At 41.2% G+C, this 18,382-nt stretch overlaps 1 protein-coding gene across 1 annotated transcript; it reads left to right on the plus strand.

The window, feature by feature from the left end:
* Positions 1-3,050: 3,050 nt before the first annotated feature.
* Positions 3,051-18,175, plus strand: LOC108785752 (actin-like protein 6A). The gene is made up of 14 exons (XM_018554889.1): positions 3,051-3,192; positions 5,372-5,448; positions 5,693-5,867; positions 6,696-6,796; positions 6,895-6,992; positions 7,812-7,906; positions 9,151-9,257; positions 9,343-9,432; positions 9,512-9,573; positions 9,766-9,880; positions 10,845-10,925; positions 11,935-12,030; positions 14,866-14,952; positions 17,676-18,175. The coding sequence occupies exons 1-14, from the start codon at positions 3,168-3,170 to the stop codon at positions 17,754-17,756; spliced, it is 1,290 nt and encodes a 429-aa protein (XP_018410391.1). The 5' UTR covers positions 3,051-3,167; the 3' UTR covers positions 17,757-18,175.
* Positions 18,176-18,382: the final 207 nt, after the last annotated feature.

An 18,382-nucleotide genomic window follows, 5' to 3' on the forward strand; every position in this document is an offset into this window, starting at 1 on the left:
CGGCTTCTTTGGGGGACTGTCAACCCCTATGCGCAACCTTATGGGCCCCTTGCGTTTTGTATATGGAATCTGCGACATTCCTCGCATTGTAAACAGCGAGATATCCTCTGTGGAAATATGGCCTGCGACCTGTCTTTACTGTAATTAATGGGCCCACAGTTTGGATGGTACATGCTGCTGGGGTCCGAGGAGCCTTTCTTTCTTTCTCTTCCCATTTCCCACTTAGTTTTCACTCTTACTTTTTGTTTTCTTTTTTTTCTTCTTTCGCCTTCTTCTTGTCATGTCTTTTGGGTTTGTGTACTCTCATATGTCTTCCCCCACCTTATGTCTGCCTGAGTACTGTCTGGTCTTTTATCTCAACTCTTATACTACTGGTATGAGGCTTAATCTACAGGTGCCATGGCTTAAAACCGTTTTAGGAACCCACCAAAGGGCCCTATACTTTACTGTTCCCTGGGGCATGTGATCGTCCCTAATGGAATGTGTGACTCTTTAATATCAATGCCTCGTATTTGACCGGGTTCTATTAACATCTACCGTGTTGCCCCCTACTCTTTCTACTGTTGGTATTTTTTTTGTACTGAAAATCTAATAAAAACTGATTGTTTAAAAAAAAAAAAATAAATACAGATTTATTTGTAGCTTTGTATTTTTTGACCATAGATACCCTTTACCTATGATGCCAGTACCTCTGGCACTTTTGTCACTTGCTATATCAGCAAAGTGTACCGTAGCTGCAGTGTCAGGAGAGTGCAGGGTAGGAGGATGAGGAGACACACACAGGAGGAGCGAGGGATAGGTTTTTTTAACCCTTTCCCTGCCATACGGTGGAACAAAAACATTTCCACCTGGCCATGTCAGTATGCCTTACGGCACTGGCTTTCATCCTTCTGCTATAAGCTTGTGGTCACTTCAGGGACCATAAGCTTATCAGAAGGGTTCCCCTGACTGTGCTGTGTAAATGAATAGCTGTCATCAGATGCTCCCACTGTCACCCATTGGGTGCTGATCAGTTCTGTGTCCCTAGTGCTCTCACCCCCCCCTCCCCCTGTATCGACAGAGGCAGCAGGGATCGGAGGGGACACAGGCCACAGCAGCCAGTGTCCAGTGTGAAGGAGAGATCAGCTGTGATCAGTTGTCAGGATGCTGAGCGGGCATTGTGGGCGGGTTCAGGGTGGAGAGCGGAGAATCAGCAAACATTTGCCAATTCTTCTCTTCACTGAACAAACACCAGTGATCAGTTCTTCTCACTCCAATGTTTGTAAATAACTGAGGCGATAGTAATCGCTTAGGCCCTGTTCACACCTTTACGTTTTGTCGCGCGTTCAAGGCTCTATGAACGCTCTACAAAACGTACAAACATGAAAATCCCATTGTTTTCTATGGGTATGGTTCACACCTTTCCGTATTTCCGCCCGTCTGAACGCCTTACAAAACGGCCTACGCCCAAACAAGTACATGTACTTCTTTGGGCCGTTTTTGTTGGGCGTTTCCATTGGGATACAGCCAAGTAGCCCTCGGAAACGCGCGTTTGTCGCGTTTTTTTACCGCGAATCGCGGTAAAAAAACCACGCGACAAACGGGCATATTCAATACGCCTAGGTGTGAACCCAGCCTTGCTATGTCCCCAGTTATGAATGAACGGGAAGTGCTACACATAACTTCCTGTTCATTCTTGACTGGAGACACAGTAAAAACTTACTATATTCTCAGTTTATGAATGGACAGGAGCAGCTCAGTACAGAGGCTTTCTGTCCATTCATAACTGGGGAGATTGTAACCATTCTATGTCTCCTCAGCTTATGAATGAATGGGGGAAGCCTCTGTACTTATTGCTTCCTTTCCTTGTGTGTTGGGGCTGCAGGTCCACAATTTATTTTTCTATCTCAAAAGGGAAATGTCAGGGGTCTGTTTAGACACTCAATATTTCCCCAAAGCCCCCATGTTGTTCAAACACATCACAGTGCTTGATTTTTATTTTTTTTAAACTTTTGAATACATGAATGCAACTGTGTGGTAGCGCATGGCGCAGTGTGACACGTTGCTGTACGTTGTAATACAATGTGTTGCAATTATATATATACCTGCATCAGTGGCGTCACCCGGGGGGGGAAAACTGGGTGACAACACGCCGTGACGTCATCACGCATGCGCATGACGTTGCAGCGCATGCACGATGACGTCATCGCGTCTGCGCAGCTGTCTTTTTGACGCCTGCCGGCAGCCATCCGTGTGGTGGACGGCGGCAGAGAGGGGAGGGGACGTTCACCCTGCGGAATAAGGTATGCCGCTGGGTTCCCTCCTCTCTCCTGACACTGTCGGGCTCTTGGTCCCGCACCCCCCTTGACGCCACTGGCCTGCATCATTGTATCAATACGCACTCCAGAGAGCACAAACAGCACCGCAGATCAGGTGTTACCACAAAACAGATTTTCAGCATAAGCTGCTTATTTAGTTTTGCGTTCCTTCATTTCTTTTTTTTTTTTTTTACAGTTTCACAAAAAGGCGCAATTTAAAATGTACAAATATTTGTTATTTAATAACTCAGTAGTTTTATCTTCTAGAAGAGTATTGTAAATGATGTTTTTTGGTGTGTGCCGATACTAATTTTGTGTATTTTTATTGAAAATATTGATTTGATACTGCCGCGGGACCTACACAGGCCTGTGCTTTCAGAAAATGTATGGTTTTGGAGAGGTATTTTACAAACTCTGAAAGCTGCAGTCGAAAATGGGGGGGAGTGAAAAGTCGCAAAAATGGTGTGGCCAGCTGAGGACAAAAATGGAGCGCAGGGCCCGGCAGCGAAAGGGTTTTTTTTGCAAACTGTGTACAATGTAGCATGACACTTATGTGTGTAGGAAGTCTGTGATGCAGGTCAAATATTTCTGTAATAAGGTGAATTATATTAACGGGTTTATTGTTAGTAAGTCAGTGTTTGGCAGTGAGCACATCAGTACAGAACGCACACAGCAAAACACTGCACTGGTGACAACACTGCACAGCTCACAGAGCAGTTACTCCGCCCCTTCCACCCCGGGAACGGGTCACATGACCGTGACGTCACGAAGGTCCTTCAGCCCATTGTTGGCGGTTAACGTGTGGCTCCCGGCTCCGGTGGTTGTTGTGTAGAGATCCGGTATCGTCCGATATCAGTATACAAGCTGGAGATGAGCGGAGGAGTGTACGGTGGAGGTGAGAGAGGCCAGACATAAGCCCCGAGTCGGTCCCTTTTCTCTTTCTATACATGAGGGCTGCAATGGAGCAGAGCCTCCAATGTGGTCCATTCCATAGGGTACAGAGTACTGTGATTGTAAGCTTGTTTGGAGAGTCACATGGGGTCTAAGGAGGACCTGTGCTGGGAGATGTCATTGCTGGCTTCTTCTTCTGATAATGCTGGTTGCCTGGCTGTCATGCTGCCCCTTCTAATCTCTTATACTCCCCTGTCCCTAAACCATTGAGCAATTGGTGATGCTGCTGCTCATAATGATATCCACTGATTGTCCATTGCTGGAATACAGATTGTCTATAGGAATGAATGGAGAGTGCATGCATGGACTGCAGCATTGTTGGCGATATCTGCCTGGATCAGGGACAGGTGAGTATAAAGGCTGTGACACACTGCATGCGAAGCAGCGGCACGCTGCCTTCGCAAGCAGTGTGTCATGTAATTTTCTCCTTGGCACGTCAGCTTGTGATAGCTCGCGTAGCTGAGCGTGCCGAGATGAAAAAAATTTCATCTTCAGCCAATCGACTCTCGTGTAGAAACCCGCGCGTCCGCATGCGACGTCTGGCTGGTTGTTACGCACGAGCCGATTGGCTGAAGGTGCAGTCAATCATCTGACTGCACTCAACTCACACACTGCACGCAAACCTCCGTGCCGGACAGCTTTGCTTCGCTCTGCACGGCGTTGCGTGCAGTGTGTCATGGGCTTTAGACTTTTAGGGGCCACAGCAAGGTACAGAACAAGTTCTATTGTAATATATAAGTAGGGAGGGAAAGCTGGTAGTGCTTGGTCATGTGACCTGTCAGTGTCATGTGACTGAGTGCTCCACCAGTTACAGAGTGGTCTGCACAGCATTATGCAGAGAGTGCACCGTGGTACACCACGGGCTCTACACTAAGGTCTGCATTCTGTCATCGGGATACAAATAGAGAGCGCAGTGTGGAGTAAACACTGCAGAGTCCGGCACATAGTGATATCCACCCTCTGTTAATAATAGGGCCATGGGCCAGCAGCCAGGCAACTATGCATTCTCACTATGTGATCAGCAACAGCAGCCCCCCTCATATCTGTCTAAAGAAAGGGAAAGTGATACAATAAAGATTGTGGTAAGCCTCACCTTGTGCTACACAACACTGCGGTCCTATACACCAGCAGCTGCACTGGTGTGTGTTACCCGGAACAGCTCTTGCATAGTTAGCCAGGTTGAAAAAAGACACAAGTCCATCGAGTTCAACCTATAGAGTTCTGATGTGCTGATCCTGGCACATAGCACTGTTTACTTTTTTTTAAAATTGAAATGTCACAAGGGACATTTTATTAAGTTCATTTGGCACAGTGTGGTGTGAGGTCGTTCTACCGTGTCCCCTCTGATACGTGTGCACCGATTTTCTATAATGTTCTGATATATGAACTCTTTTTTTTTTTTTTTTTATTTGTCCTGTTTTATTTTAGATGAAGAGTTAATACAGTAAGCTCTCAGTTATCCGGTATTCAACTAACTAGAACTGTCTTCTAACCAGAAAAATAAAATCCCCTGTGTACTCCCTGTTTTGCTGATCTGTGGCATGTATTATCCTGGAAATGATTGTGTGTCGATTGGTCTTTGTTTTTGATTACTGCATTTCAACATTTATATGAAGTCAATACAGAGTTTGTTATGGTATAGTATGGGGTATGGCATTAGTTGGAACTATATTTAATAACCAGAAACAACATTTATCCGGCACCTACCAATCCCTGTGGATGCCGGATAACGGGGAGTTTACTGTAAAACTATATTGACAAAAAAAGAGGCTAACAAATGCTTTGGAATTCTGTGCTTCCAACGAAAGCAAACATGATTTGGGAAGATGCCTGCCTGGCTTTCGCTCAAACCTTTGCCATTCTGTTGCCTAAATTTAACAATCTTCTGGATCGGCCTTTCTGCTTAGCAAGTTCTTTCAAGGCAACAGCAATGGCTAAGGAGGGGCCTTCCTATCCTGATCCCGGAGATGCTTAGCAGTGGGAAGTTTGACTTTTGGTTCAATCCATCCAGTGAGGAGTTTGACCTTTGCTTCAGTCCGTCTAATATATAACACAGTTTACTTTTCATTCCAGTTGTGACATGTAAGTATTTTAATTAATTGTACATATTTCTTCTGGTTTAGATGAAGTCGGAGCCTTGGTGTTTGACATTGGCTCATATTCGGTACGTGCTGGGTATGCAGGAGAAGATTGTCCAAAGGTAAGTGGAAAAAGGGAGAATTCTGATCAGATAGCTTTGTTGTTTATATCTGAATGTTACATTTTCAAATCACACCATTGGAAGGTGTTTTCAACTCTGGGCCTTGTTTAGTGGCACAAAGATATGTGCTGTTAGCGGTAGATAGCAGATTGAATAATTCTTCTGTCTGTATTTCAGCAGAGAGTTTAGAATTGAATGGGGAACGTTTTTCAAATAACTAAAGCATGATATGAAACCATTGCAGGTAGATTTTCCTACAACGATTGGTGTAGTACTTGATAGAGAAGATGGAAGCACACAGATGGAAACTGATGGCGAGCCTAATAAAGCAAGAGGTCCCAGCTATTATATTGATACAAATGCACTCAGGGTACCACGAGAAAACATGGAGGCTTTTTCACCACTGAAAAATGGAATGAGTAAGTCTTTTTTTGTTTTTTATGTCACTGACAGATTGCATCCACTTGGTTGCCTGTATATCATTGCTTAGTGGTTGGGTATTAGAAAGTCATCTGGTTGCAAAACATGGTTGTTATTTCAAGACTGACATATAGATAAGTACGCCTAAACCTATGAAAGTGTGTGTGTGTGCGCGCGCGCACGCATCCGCAAGCCCGCTCAACACCAGCTCTCTGATCTTCAGGGTTCTAGCCAGACAGACTCTGTGGCATTGTCCATTAGAGAATGCATCACGAAAAAACATTACCTTGTTCTGTCCTGTCTGTAATACTGAGGCAATGGGGTCAGGATAATGGTTAAAGGAGAACTATGGGGAGAGTGAAATGCACTCATCCCCATAATTAGAGCCGACGCACAGAGCTGGCTCTAGAGAGGCAGAGCCAACTGTCAATCATGCAGCAGGGTGGATCCTGACAATATTGTTGGGATCTTTCCCAGCTGCAGCATGGCTTTGCGCTTTCAGCATATAGCCCACTATGTGCTGAGTTTTGGGTCACATGAGGACATTAGTAAATATAAAAAAAGGTTTGACCCTAGTTCTCTTTTAATCCCAACACAGATTAAGTAGTATTGTCACTTCACTTCAAGTGAGCAGCATTAGTATGTATAGAAATGAAAACATTGTAAAAGAAATTGGGGACAAACATTCTACCTGAGCCAGAAAGTTTTCGGTCAATGCCAAGTGTATGTTTGTTTTTGTACTGAAACGCGTAGATTAATGGATGTGATGGTTCTGAAACAAGCAGACTGGTGGGTGTGATTTAACTGACTTGTTATTTCTCTTCTAGTTGAAGATTGGGACAGTTTTCAGGCTATTTTAGACCATACATACAAAACACACGTCAAGTCAGAAGCCAGTTTACATCCGGTACTGATGTCTGAGGCTGCTGTAAGTACATTTGTTCATATTTCCAATGCTTTATATAATACAGAATGGAGATTTTTTTCAATTTTAACTGCTCATTTTTTTACATTTTGTTTTTAAAGTGGAATACAAGAGCAAAACGAGAGAAATTGACCGAGCTGATGTTTGAGCATTACAATATTCCAGCGTTCTTCCTCTGCAAAACTGCCGTTCTCACAGCGTATCCTTTTCCAGTAGTATTTGTTTAATACATTTCAGATATCTTGCAGTGATTCCCCCTTATCCCTTTAACTATTATTTTCTGATTTTATAATTAACTTATTAATATTCATTTTTTTTAAAGTTCTAACCATTAATTTTCTATTTGTTTTGTTCATTAAGTTTTTCATTGTCACATTAAAAAAATGCAAAGTTTAAAAAACAAAAGACTTTATTTTCATAAATAACTTTGCAATGCTTTGTACCAGAATCATAATGTTAGTGTCATTCATTTTAAACAGCACAAATCATAAAATAAAATGTGTACTTTTTTTTAATCTGTAAAAACATTTTTTTTTTTTTTCACACTAACACTGATCAAACAGTAGACAGTGGGGATTTTTTTAAAGTTTATTTTTCCCTATATGGATTGCATAAAAATGTTTTTTTGCAAGACGATATAAAAAAATAGATGGTAGCAAAAGGGTTAATCCATTGCTGCATTTCAACATTGTTGATCTAAAAGTATGTGCTCCAGCTTGGCGTTTCCTGATGAAGACAACCATGGAACATGCCTATGCAATGTGCATTGCCATGGCCACTTGTGGTCTCCACTGGGACAGCATGTGACCAGGTGACAACACAGGAGAACAATTAAGGGGCAGGTACAGAGCATTGTCAAATATATTGCAGAAAGTGCTTGCGTAAGGACCTTCATGGCAGAATCGCCAGGTAGTCTTTTAAAGAAAGCTGCAGATTTAAAAATATGGAAATTGATGTTTGAAATTCCATACATGTCATCTGTACTGTGTAAAATAAGATTCTTGACTCTTGGAATCAGATTTGCCAACGGTCGATCTACAGGTCTGATTTTGGATAGTGGGTCCACGCATACTACAGCCATTCCAGTTCATGATGGATATGTACTTCAACAAGGTAAGAGCAGCTAATACCGGTAATGTATCTGCAGACAGTGTGGAAGGGGGATACGGAGTGTGGAACTGTATGATGTCAGTTCGGTTTTCCTGACAATCTTTAATAGCACACGTATGAGGCATGTTCAAAGTGTACACTCAGCTCCTTCAATTTTTTTTTTATTTAAGGAATGTCGGGCAGGAGGCAGCAGTCTGAGTGAATGAACACTGGAAAGCAGTGAAATAACATATTTGGAGCTGTTTGACCTGCCAAAGGATTGAATTTCTTTCCGTTCCATCTATGAGATTTACACAGCCTTGATATACAACACAACCAGGTTGATGACCTGACTTTCTGTATTGCAGTAATGCGATACAGTGTGGTCACCTTCTTGCCCTCATCAGGTACAGCGAAAAAGCAGCAGCATACTGATGAGGTCATCCCTCTGCTCTGTCATTCCTCACTCTCTCCTCCTGTCAGCATGTTCCTTGTCAGCCCATAACACCTGATTGGCTTCTAATGCCGTCACTCTCTCTTCCAAGTCTGTGTACTGGGGGCTGATTCCAAGTCAAATTCCAGTACTTACACCAGTTGCATATAAAACTACAATTCAGGATTTTCTCTCACGTTTTTCCGTTTTCAAAGGTTTTTATATACAATCAATTAGGGATTTTCAGAGCATGTTGTACCAAAAAAAATAGAATTAAAAATAGGAAATAAATATTAAAAGATTGAGCAGTTTTGTCAAACATTATACCTGAAGCATTTTTCAGGATTTGTTTAAATGAATACATAACTCCACTAATTGATGTTTTCAATTTACCTAAGGCTGCATTTGAAGGCCTTTTTTGGAGTGAATGTGAGTGAATGGTTTATTCTATCATCTACTGGTAACAAGTAAAGAACTGAATATGGATAGTCCATAGAAAATCCAATAGAAAAACTTGTCATGAGAAAAACATACAGGTTGCTATTGTTGACCATTACTAAACCAGTAAGCCATTAGCCACTGCCGCTGGCCACTACTAGTTGCTTGACTGGCATACTGGCCTACTTGCTTCAATAATTTGAGACCGTGACCTGGAACTTGTATGCAGAATAAGACTTTTCTGGGCCAGGGACTCAAAAAGGGACTGACGTCACTAGGTAAGCATGACTGCTAGCAATCAGTACTTTCAGACGGATGTTAGCCACCATCTATTGCTTATAGCAAATTCCTGTAAATAACAGATTTATTGAATCTTCTATTTGTTTGTTCTTGGCAGGTATTGTAAAATCTCCCCTTGCTGGAGACTTCATTACTATGCAGTGCAGAGAGTTATTTCAAGAGATGAATGTGGATCTCATCCCTCCATACATGATTGCTTCAAAGGCAAGAATAACTGGTCACTTAATAGGCTGCTTATATAGAGCGATACTGTGTATTCAGCAGGGTCATCATGGGTTTATGTTCTTAGGAACCAGTACGGGAAGGAGCGCCAGCCAATTGGAAGAAAAAAGAGAAACTACCTCAGGTCACTCGCTCCTGGCATAATTATATGTGCAGTGTAAGTAAGACATGCCTGTGTGTCCCTTGTGTGTTACTTTTACAGGATACAGCACTTAATTCATCTTTACATTTTTCAGTGTGTGATTCAGGATTTCCAGGCATCTGCGCTACAAGTGTCAGACTCTACCTACGATGAGCAGTAAGTTTACCATGACATCAGTAGTCCAAAACCAATTTCTGTTTACAAGATGCTTCACGTAATATGTGATCTTCAAAAGTGTCCCATCTCTTCTAAACACCATGGCCAAATATATCTGGCCTTAGTGTCTACATAAACTATGCGTAGTGTATACAGCCTTATTTAGAACAAAGTGTTGTCTTATTTCTGTAGAGTGGCAGCCCAGATGCCTACAGTCCATTATGAATTTCCTAACGGTTATAATTGTGACTTTGGAGCAGAACGTCTGAAAATTCCAGAAGGGTTATTTGATCCTTCAAATGTTAAGGTGAGATTTATTAACCTGTTTATGTTGCTGTTTTCAACCTTCTAGCCAGGGCTCGATGAACGCAGTCTTAAAACAGATCTTCCTTTAGTGCTTATCTAACCAGCAAAGGCAGATTAAATATACCTGTGAGCTCTATCCTTTGAAAGAGCTTACATTTAAAATCTCTTTCCATAAACTTGCATGTTAAGATCACCAGCGCTGCAACCAGGCTCTTTGGTTTTCTCAATAGAAGCTGTGCAACAACAGTAGGAAAAGTAGCCAACGACAGATAGTCAAGGATGTGTCTGCTGACACTAATAAAACATAGTTGCCTCACAGTACAGTTAATGGAAAATTGCATGCAGTGGAATTAGACAGTGTGGTTTTAAGGTACTGAAAGTTAGGGATATTGAACAAAATATTCAAAGCTGAACTCCAGGTATAGCCTGGGGGTCGCTTTCTCTGCACAAGTGATGTCACTGTCTGCCCCTAGCCAAATTGAACACCTTGTATCCATTGATTAAAAAATACTAGGCGTTCTCTGAATGGCCAGTGTGTACTAAATGATCGGCCCTCTGTGTTTTCCAAGCAGAGTGGAAGCCGCTCAGCACAGTGTGGTAATACATGACCCAGAAGATCACTGTAAAGCACTGTAGTAGCTCTGGATACTATAGTGTTTCACAGGATCCCCGTAGACAAACCAGGTATAAAATATGTAAACGTACGCTGGGCCAAGCTGGACCAATGCAAGTAGACAACATCTAAGTACATGTTTCTAACATCCTAGCCTAACTTTGCCAGTACAGAGAACTGTGGATGTAGTTGCATATTAGTGGAAAATGTATATTGTCCTGATCCATTAGGTTATGGTTATTTTTCATGTTTCAGGAAAATTGGAGTTTATCCACCACAGAAATTAAAATGCAGGTTTTTTTTTTTTATACATGTTCTAATCTGTATTGCAATCCTTTTTTCCCTCCTATAGGGCTTGTCTGGTAATACTATGCTTGGTGTCAGCCATGTTGTCACAACGAGTGTTGGCATGTGTGATATTGACATCAGACCAGTAAGTATACAGCCACCTCATTTCCTCTAATTTAAGATTGGCAACATTTAATAGGCCTTCTATGTTCAGGTTATGTTAATGACATTTTCTCTTCCCTGGCTTGCACTGCTATACAGAAAAGTGTCAACAATGAAAGACACCTGTTTACTCTAACAAAGTGAAGGCGTTTTATGAGGTTTCGTCAGGTAGTCTGACACCAACACATAGCCCCTGCTCGTAACAATATTAGTCAGTGCACCCTTAGTGCTCATAGTAAAAAGAATACACTTACCAGTAGAACACCTTACTGCATGAGGCCTTGTAACGTGCAGACGGGTCTCTTCCATAGTTTGTGGTATATAATTAGTAATGGATGAGAGAAAGTTCTGCTCTAATGCCTGCTTCACATTCCCACTCCTCAATGCACACACAAATCACCTGTGGCAGTTTTAGTCCCTGTTCTAACCCAGGGTGACACTCTTACTACATTCAGCACAGTGCTTTGCTTTCACCAGCCAGCACTGCCCCCTTTGGGTATGGTGGGGTTTGTGGCAGAAAGTGCAGGAATCCAGCTGCTGCAGTGCAATATCACCACAAAACCCCATTCTCAGCATTTCATTTCTTGTCTGGGGTTCTTCTACAGAAATCATTCTAAAAATACTAGGCACCTTCCTGTTTTATTAATACACTGGCTTTTATATGTTCTGATTCACTACTGATGGGGAGCAAATATGCATATCGGACGTTCTAACTTTACACTGACCTTCCTTGCTACATACGTGTAACTAACATTGTAAAAGGTCAGCAGTGACATCCTCCATATACTTTCAGTACAGTTTTCCTTTAAGATGGAGTAAAGTTTAGGAAGATTTTTAGAAGATTTGTGCAAGACTGAGGAGAAGATACCTTAATGCCATTGGACTGCAGGTTCCAAGCAAATCGAGGAGTACATGACCGCTCATCAAAATGACCAAAATGATTTACATATGTTTCAGAATGTCACATGTTGCTATTTTTTTCTTTGTATTAGGGTTTATATGGGAGTGTTATTGTAGCTGGAGGAAATACATTGTTACAAGGATTTACTGACAGGCTGACAAGAGAACTTTCCCAGAAAACCCCTCCGGTATGTACATTTGTTGTAATGATTCGTTCTACCCTACAAATTTAGTAAGACCTCCAATGTTAAATAAAGCGTATCTAACCCCAAAAACAAAAATGAAATATATTGAAACTTACCAATCCTTAGATGTGATAGCTGCATTGGTTTTCTTTCTTTTCCCCCCCACTTTATTTTGATTAGGTAATCCTGACAATAACATGCTTCCTGCACCCTTGGTGTCTACATTTTTTTTCACTGTATAAATTGAAGGCGCCAAGGATGCCACCCAAACTAAACTTCAAACATCCCTGCCTTCGTTCTTTTGCATTACATTAAGGCAGATGGAAATAGTTTATATAATAAAAATACGATAATTTTACTGTCAAGTTCACGGGAGGAACATATTTTTAGCCTGAAAAAACTAATGCAGCCACCAGATTTAAGGACTGGTAAGCTGTATGACCAAAACACACAACATTAAAAGAGCTCAAATGCATTTGGGAGTGGCAGTTCTTCAATCGACACTATGCTCAGATGTTAATGGCCACCATTGAATATAATGAAAACCCGATTGTCAAGTGTTGAAGCGCTCCTGGTAATGCTTAATATCGTGACACAAGTGTAAACAGGGCCTGATGTGTGTCTTAGGGTTTCTAAACATTGATACAATGCATACAGTTGCAGATCAAGGCATGCTGTAGCTTTATTATTAAAATTACTTTTCCCATTTCCATCTGCAGGTGGCTGTTAGTTTATGTAAATGTCAAATAATATTAACATTTCTATTTTTTTTATTATACAAACTATACAGTTGTGCTGTATAGTTTGGCAGAATTTATGATTTCCTGGCCATTTTTGAGAGAATATGAATGATAACGCGAAAACCTTTCTGTCACTCATGGGTAGTGTTAGGCTGAAGCCATTTATTATCAATCAACTGTGTTTACTCTTTTCCAATCATAATGACAACAGAAACTACCCAAATGACCCTGATCAAAAGTTTACATACCCCAGTTCTTAATACGGTGTGTTGCCCCCTTTAACATCAATGACAGCTTGAAGTCTTTTGTGGTATGTGTGGATGAGGCTCTTTATCTTCTCAGATGGTAAAGCTGCCAATTCTTCCTGGCAAAAAGCCTGCAGGTGTAAATTCTTGGGCTGTCTTGCATGAACTGCACGTTTCAGATCTCCCCAGAGTGGCTCAATGATATTAAGGTCAGCAGGCTGAGATGCCCACTCCAGAACCTTCACTTTATTCTGCTGTAGCCAATGACAGGTCGACTTGGCCTTGTGTTTAGGATTATTGTCATGTTGGAATGTCCAAGTACATCCTATGCGCAGCTTCTGGGCTGATGCATGCAAAGTGTCCTCCAGTATCTTTTAATAACATACTGCATTCATCGTGCCATCAATTCTGACCAACTTTCCTGTGCTTTTTGTAGCTCACACATCCCCAAAACATCAGCGATCCACCTCCGTGTTTCGCAGTAGGAATGGTGTACTTTTCATAGGCCTTGTTGACTCCTTTCCAAATATAGCGTTTGTTTCTGGCCGAAAAGCTCAATTTTGGTCTTATCACTTCAAATGACTTTGTGCCAGAAGGTTTGAGGCTTGTCTCTGTGCTGTTTGGCGTATTGTAAGCGGGATACTTTGTGGCATTTGCGTAGTAATGGCTTTCTTCTGGCGACTCGACCATGCAGCCCATCTTTCTTCAAGTGCCTCCTTATTGTGCATCTTGCAACAGCCACACCACATGTTTTCAGAGTGTCCTGTATTTCACCTGAAGTTATTTGTGGGTTTTTCTTTGCATCCCAAACAATTTTCCTGGCAGTTGTGGCTGACAGTTTAGTTGGTCTACCTGACCGTGGTTTGGTTTCAACAGAACCCCTCATGTTCCACTTCTTGATTAGAGTTTGAACTGATTCGCATTCTCAATTCCTTGGATATCTTTTTATATGCCTTTCCTGTTCTATACAGTTCAACTACCTTTTCCCACAGGTCCTTTGACAATTCTTTTGCTTTCCCGATGACTCAGAATCCAGACACGTCAGTGCAGCACTGGATGAAGGATGCAAGGGTCTGTCAGGAGGCCAGAAACTCATTGGCCTTTTATACACACACACTGATTACATGCAAACAGATCACCGGTGAGGATGGTTCCCTTTAATTGCCATTCACACCCCTTTGTGTCAACCTGTGTGCATGTTATCAGGCCAAAATCACCAGGTTATGTAAACTTTTGATCAGGGTCATTTGGGTAGTTTCTGTTGTCATTATGATTGGAAAAGAGTAAACACAGTTGATTGATAATAAATGGCTTCAGCCAAACACTACCCATGAGTGACAGAAAGAAAGGTCTTCGTGTTATCATTCATATTCTCTGAAAAATGGCCAGGAAATCATTCATTCTGCCAGGGTATGTAAACTTATGAGCACAACTGTATATATTATAGATAATAGGCGGGGTTACCCAGAATCTTTATTTTCCTCCTCCTGTAATTGGTGGACTTCCTCTGACAAAAATGTGTTAAGATTTTGAGGTCAAATACACGCAGCCTATTGGGGTATGGCACCCCGCCATGCTTTAAACAGTTATGTTACCTGAGGGATGAGAAGCAAAGTTCACTGCAACAGCATCGGAATTGCCCTAAACCAGCAATATTTCATCTGAGATTTAGAATTTGAATACTTGGCACTCTTGGATAATTGAACTATCTGCACTGTAATGCCTTATCTCAGCAGATTATCTTTCTAATCAGAAGGTTGTTATGGCTGATTGGAGTTTTAACATACTGTTAATATTGTAACATCAGTATTTTATCAGATTGTTACTAATTACTTTTCATTTTTCCCCTCCAGAGTATGAGATTAAAGCTGATTGCAAACAACACAACAGTGGAAAGGCGGTTTAGTTCATGGATTGGTGGTTCTATTCTTGCGTCTCTGGTGAGTGATTCGATGGATTTTTTTCCCCATAGATTATTGTGTTTTGGGGCAGACATACATACACACTTGCCACATATATTCAACGCATACATATGAAATTCAAATGTTTCATCCTTTACAACAGGGAGCATTATTTTTTTTTATAATACAGGTGTCTTTAAATATTATGTACTGACAGTGTACCAGGGTGTACTGCTGAAAGGTGAAATACACGCATGCTGCAGTAATAGTGAGCTACAGAAAACATCCTCAGATATGTTGTTCTCCTACACATGTGCAGGTGACTGATCTGAGCTTTTCAGTTCTGTAGTGATTAAGTCCCTGGTGCCCAACTTGCAGCCCTCATGGCCCCTGCAGCCTTTGAAGGAAATATCTCTTTATCCTCTGTTCTAGCGGTTAAACAATTTGGCTTATCACTCTCACACCATCTTACTTATTCTGTGCTGTCCATTTCTTTTCTTCTTCTTTTTCCTCCCCTTCTGATTTTTAATAATAGATCTGGTGGAAATCAAATATGGCCCCCAAAATTAAGGGGGTTATAGAGAGCACACATGTGGAAGCCTTGCTTTGTAAAGGGTTGGTGATAGCAGTGATCTTTAGTTTTTTTTTTATTTAACCTTTTTCTAGTTTCTGGCTATCTCCTGAAGCATGGCTCCAGTTTCTAAACATCTGCAGCATGTTTGCAGTCTCTGACCATCACTTGTAGCATGCCCATAGTCGCTAATCAAATCTTGTAGCATACCCATAGTCTCTGGCCATCTCCTGATGTCTGTTTTGAAGTCTGTGATAGCTTCCTGTAGCATTACATGCACTGAATATTGTATGTGGCCCTTTGGTGATGACAGGGGCCACACTTAAAGTCCATTTTGACATTTGCAGTCAAATATGAGAAAACCCCCTCTATATGTTATGGTTTCCATTCACACAGCATAATGAAAAATTATGTAAAAAAAAATCTTAGCCTTTTAGATGTTTTGTTGTAGCAGACAAGATGGCTAAACCCAGTGGTTTTTTTGAGCACCTTTTACAGTCATCTGTCCTTATCGAAAGACTTAGGACTGAAATCTGAGGATTATGTTTCTCTCATGAACTTCATTAACATACAATGCACAATCCAGAGTTGTGATTAGACTAACTCTTTGTTTGGACAAGCAGTGTTCAAATCTATTTTACAAATTATGATGAACGCACCCCTCACAGCCCTTCCTAACATTACAAAGGAAGGAGAAGCAAGTAGAAATTGTAACCCTTAAGAAGCCAAGGAACCCTAACCCAAGTAAAAGCAATTTGCATTGCTAGAAGCATTTTTTTTTTTTTATTTAATTTTTTTTAAATCTTATTCTATGTGAATGGGAACATGTAACACAAATAAAATAGGCGTTATCCCAATTTGGCTACAAAAGTGGAAATGCACTTTAACGTTACACTAAACTCAGCAGTTAAATCTTAAAATTATATTTAAGTACCTTAAGCATTCACAAAAAATGTATCTTATTTGTGTATCACTCGGCTGTAGATCCTCAAATCATCTCTGAATTCATGGTGACACTGTCCTTCCTTCTGGAGGGTGGCCACTTTTGTTCCCCATGCTCCCTGTGTGTGTTGTAAAGTAGCCACTGCTCCAAGCTCACTCCTGTAATGGACTACAGTCTCAATACAAATTACTAAACTAAATGTGAGATTTTTGTCCATCTGGGGAATGAGCTTGGAGTGGTGGCTACATTACAACACACACACACACACACACACACACCATGGGGAACAAAAGTAGCCACCCTCCAGAAGGAAGGACAGTGTCAGCACCAATTCAGAGATGATTTGAGGAACTACAGCTGAGTCATACACAAACTAAATTTTTGGTAATAGTTAAGGTACTTGAATGCATTTTTAAGATTTAACTCCTGAGTTTCATGTCACTTTAAGGCTCCCTATTTTAAGGAAGTTGACCACCACTGGTTTAGGCTGACCACAGACATGAGATGTTCATTATCTGACCTCGCCAAAACAGGAAAACAAACTGGTATCTATGGCTGCAGCAGAGTAGAGCTGTAAAGATCAACTGGTCAGGTTTTCATTCTTTGTCCAGTTCTCATTCTTTCCTTTGAAATAAGCTAGCTCCAAGTGGTCACTGGTCATGCTTCCAGCTTCATTTACATAGGCATGTATAGTAGGTGAGTCAAGCGTACATGACAGTCAGCCAATATACATGCCTGTTATGTCTGTGATTGACTTTAGATCTTGTCAGGCCATTTTAGACTATTGTAAGCAGCTTCTCAAATATAGAAAAGCAGATTTAGGCCTTGTTCACAGCAAGCGCGTTCCAGGAGCAGAGCAGTTACAGACCGGATCAAAACTGCGTCCAATGTATTCCAATGGTATTTTGGGCTCTAGTTCACACCGCAGCGTTCAGTTCCAGAGCATGTAAAAAAAACTTCAGCAAGCCCTATTTTACCTGCTCTGGAACGCATGCAAACGCATCGCAAGAGCACTGAAAGCCCATTTTATTTATTTTTTAACCAAAAACGGCCCACGATGCATCCAAAACGCAGCACAACCCACTGCACTGCGTGTGCAGAAACTCCTGCAGATCTGGTCTGCATTTGGTGTGAACAAGCCCTCAGGCTAATGGTAAATGTTGCCTAAAAACTACACACTGCAGTTCTAAATGGTATCTTCGTGGATAATGCTACATTCAGTTTGACTGATTGCTTATTTCTACACAGGGAACCTTCCAACAGATGTGGATTTCCAAACAGGAATATGAAGAAGGAGGAAAGCAATGTGTGGAGAGAAAGTGCCCTTAGTCTGTTACAGACCTGTACTCTGTTCTTGTGCCCTTTTCTGAAATAGCTTTAGTGTACTCAGGAAACCCACGGACTTCTTTTGTAGTTAATATACTTCCTTTTTGTTCCTTTGACTCCTCAATAGACATTTGTCAGGTTGGCAGACACATGCTTACAAATGTGTATGTGTTTCCAAGCAATAACCTCTATTTTTTTAAGCCTCTATTGCAGCTCTCTTCCTCCTCCTTTTTTTTAATGTGCAGTTTCTCACAACGTGATACACGATAACAATGGCCATGGAAATTAATTTTGCCAGCCCAAATGATTTTGTAATGAAATATTTAAAATATGTTATTGCATTTTTTTTTTTTTTTTTTTTTAGCATACAGGTGAACATGCAAATGAATTGTTGGATATTAAAGTCACTGCCTAAACCTAAACTTATGACTGCTCTGTTTCATTGTAGAAAATGTCACAGTATCAATTTTCTATTCTAAGTTCTAAGGGCAACTTCAGGTAATAGTTAAAGTCAAACTTCAGGAATTTTGTGTTCATTTGCTCTGTGCTAAAATAACAAAGTTATACTCGCCTGATCCTCTGAGCCGGCCAGCTGTCACAGCACTCCCTCCAGCCTTTCTCCCCCTCCC

This window comes from Nanorana parkeri, unplaced genomic scaffold (genome assembly GCF_000935625.1).
Source record: "Nanorana parkeri isolate BGI_ZX_2015 unplaced genomic scaffold, ASM93562v1 scaffold177, whole genome shotgun sequence".
In the NCBI taxonomy this organism is placed as follows: Eukaryota; Metazoa; Chordata; class Amphibia; order Anura; family Dicroglossidae; genus Nanorana; species Nanorana parkeri.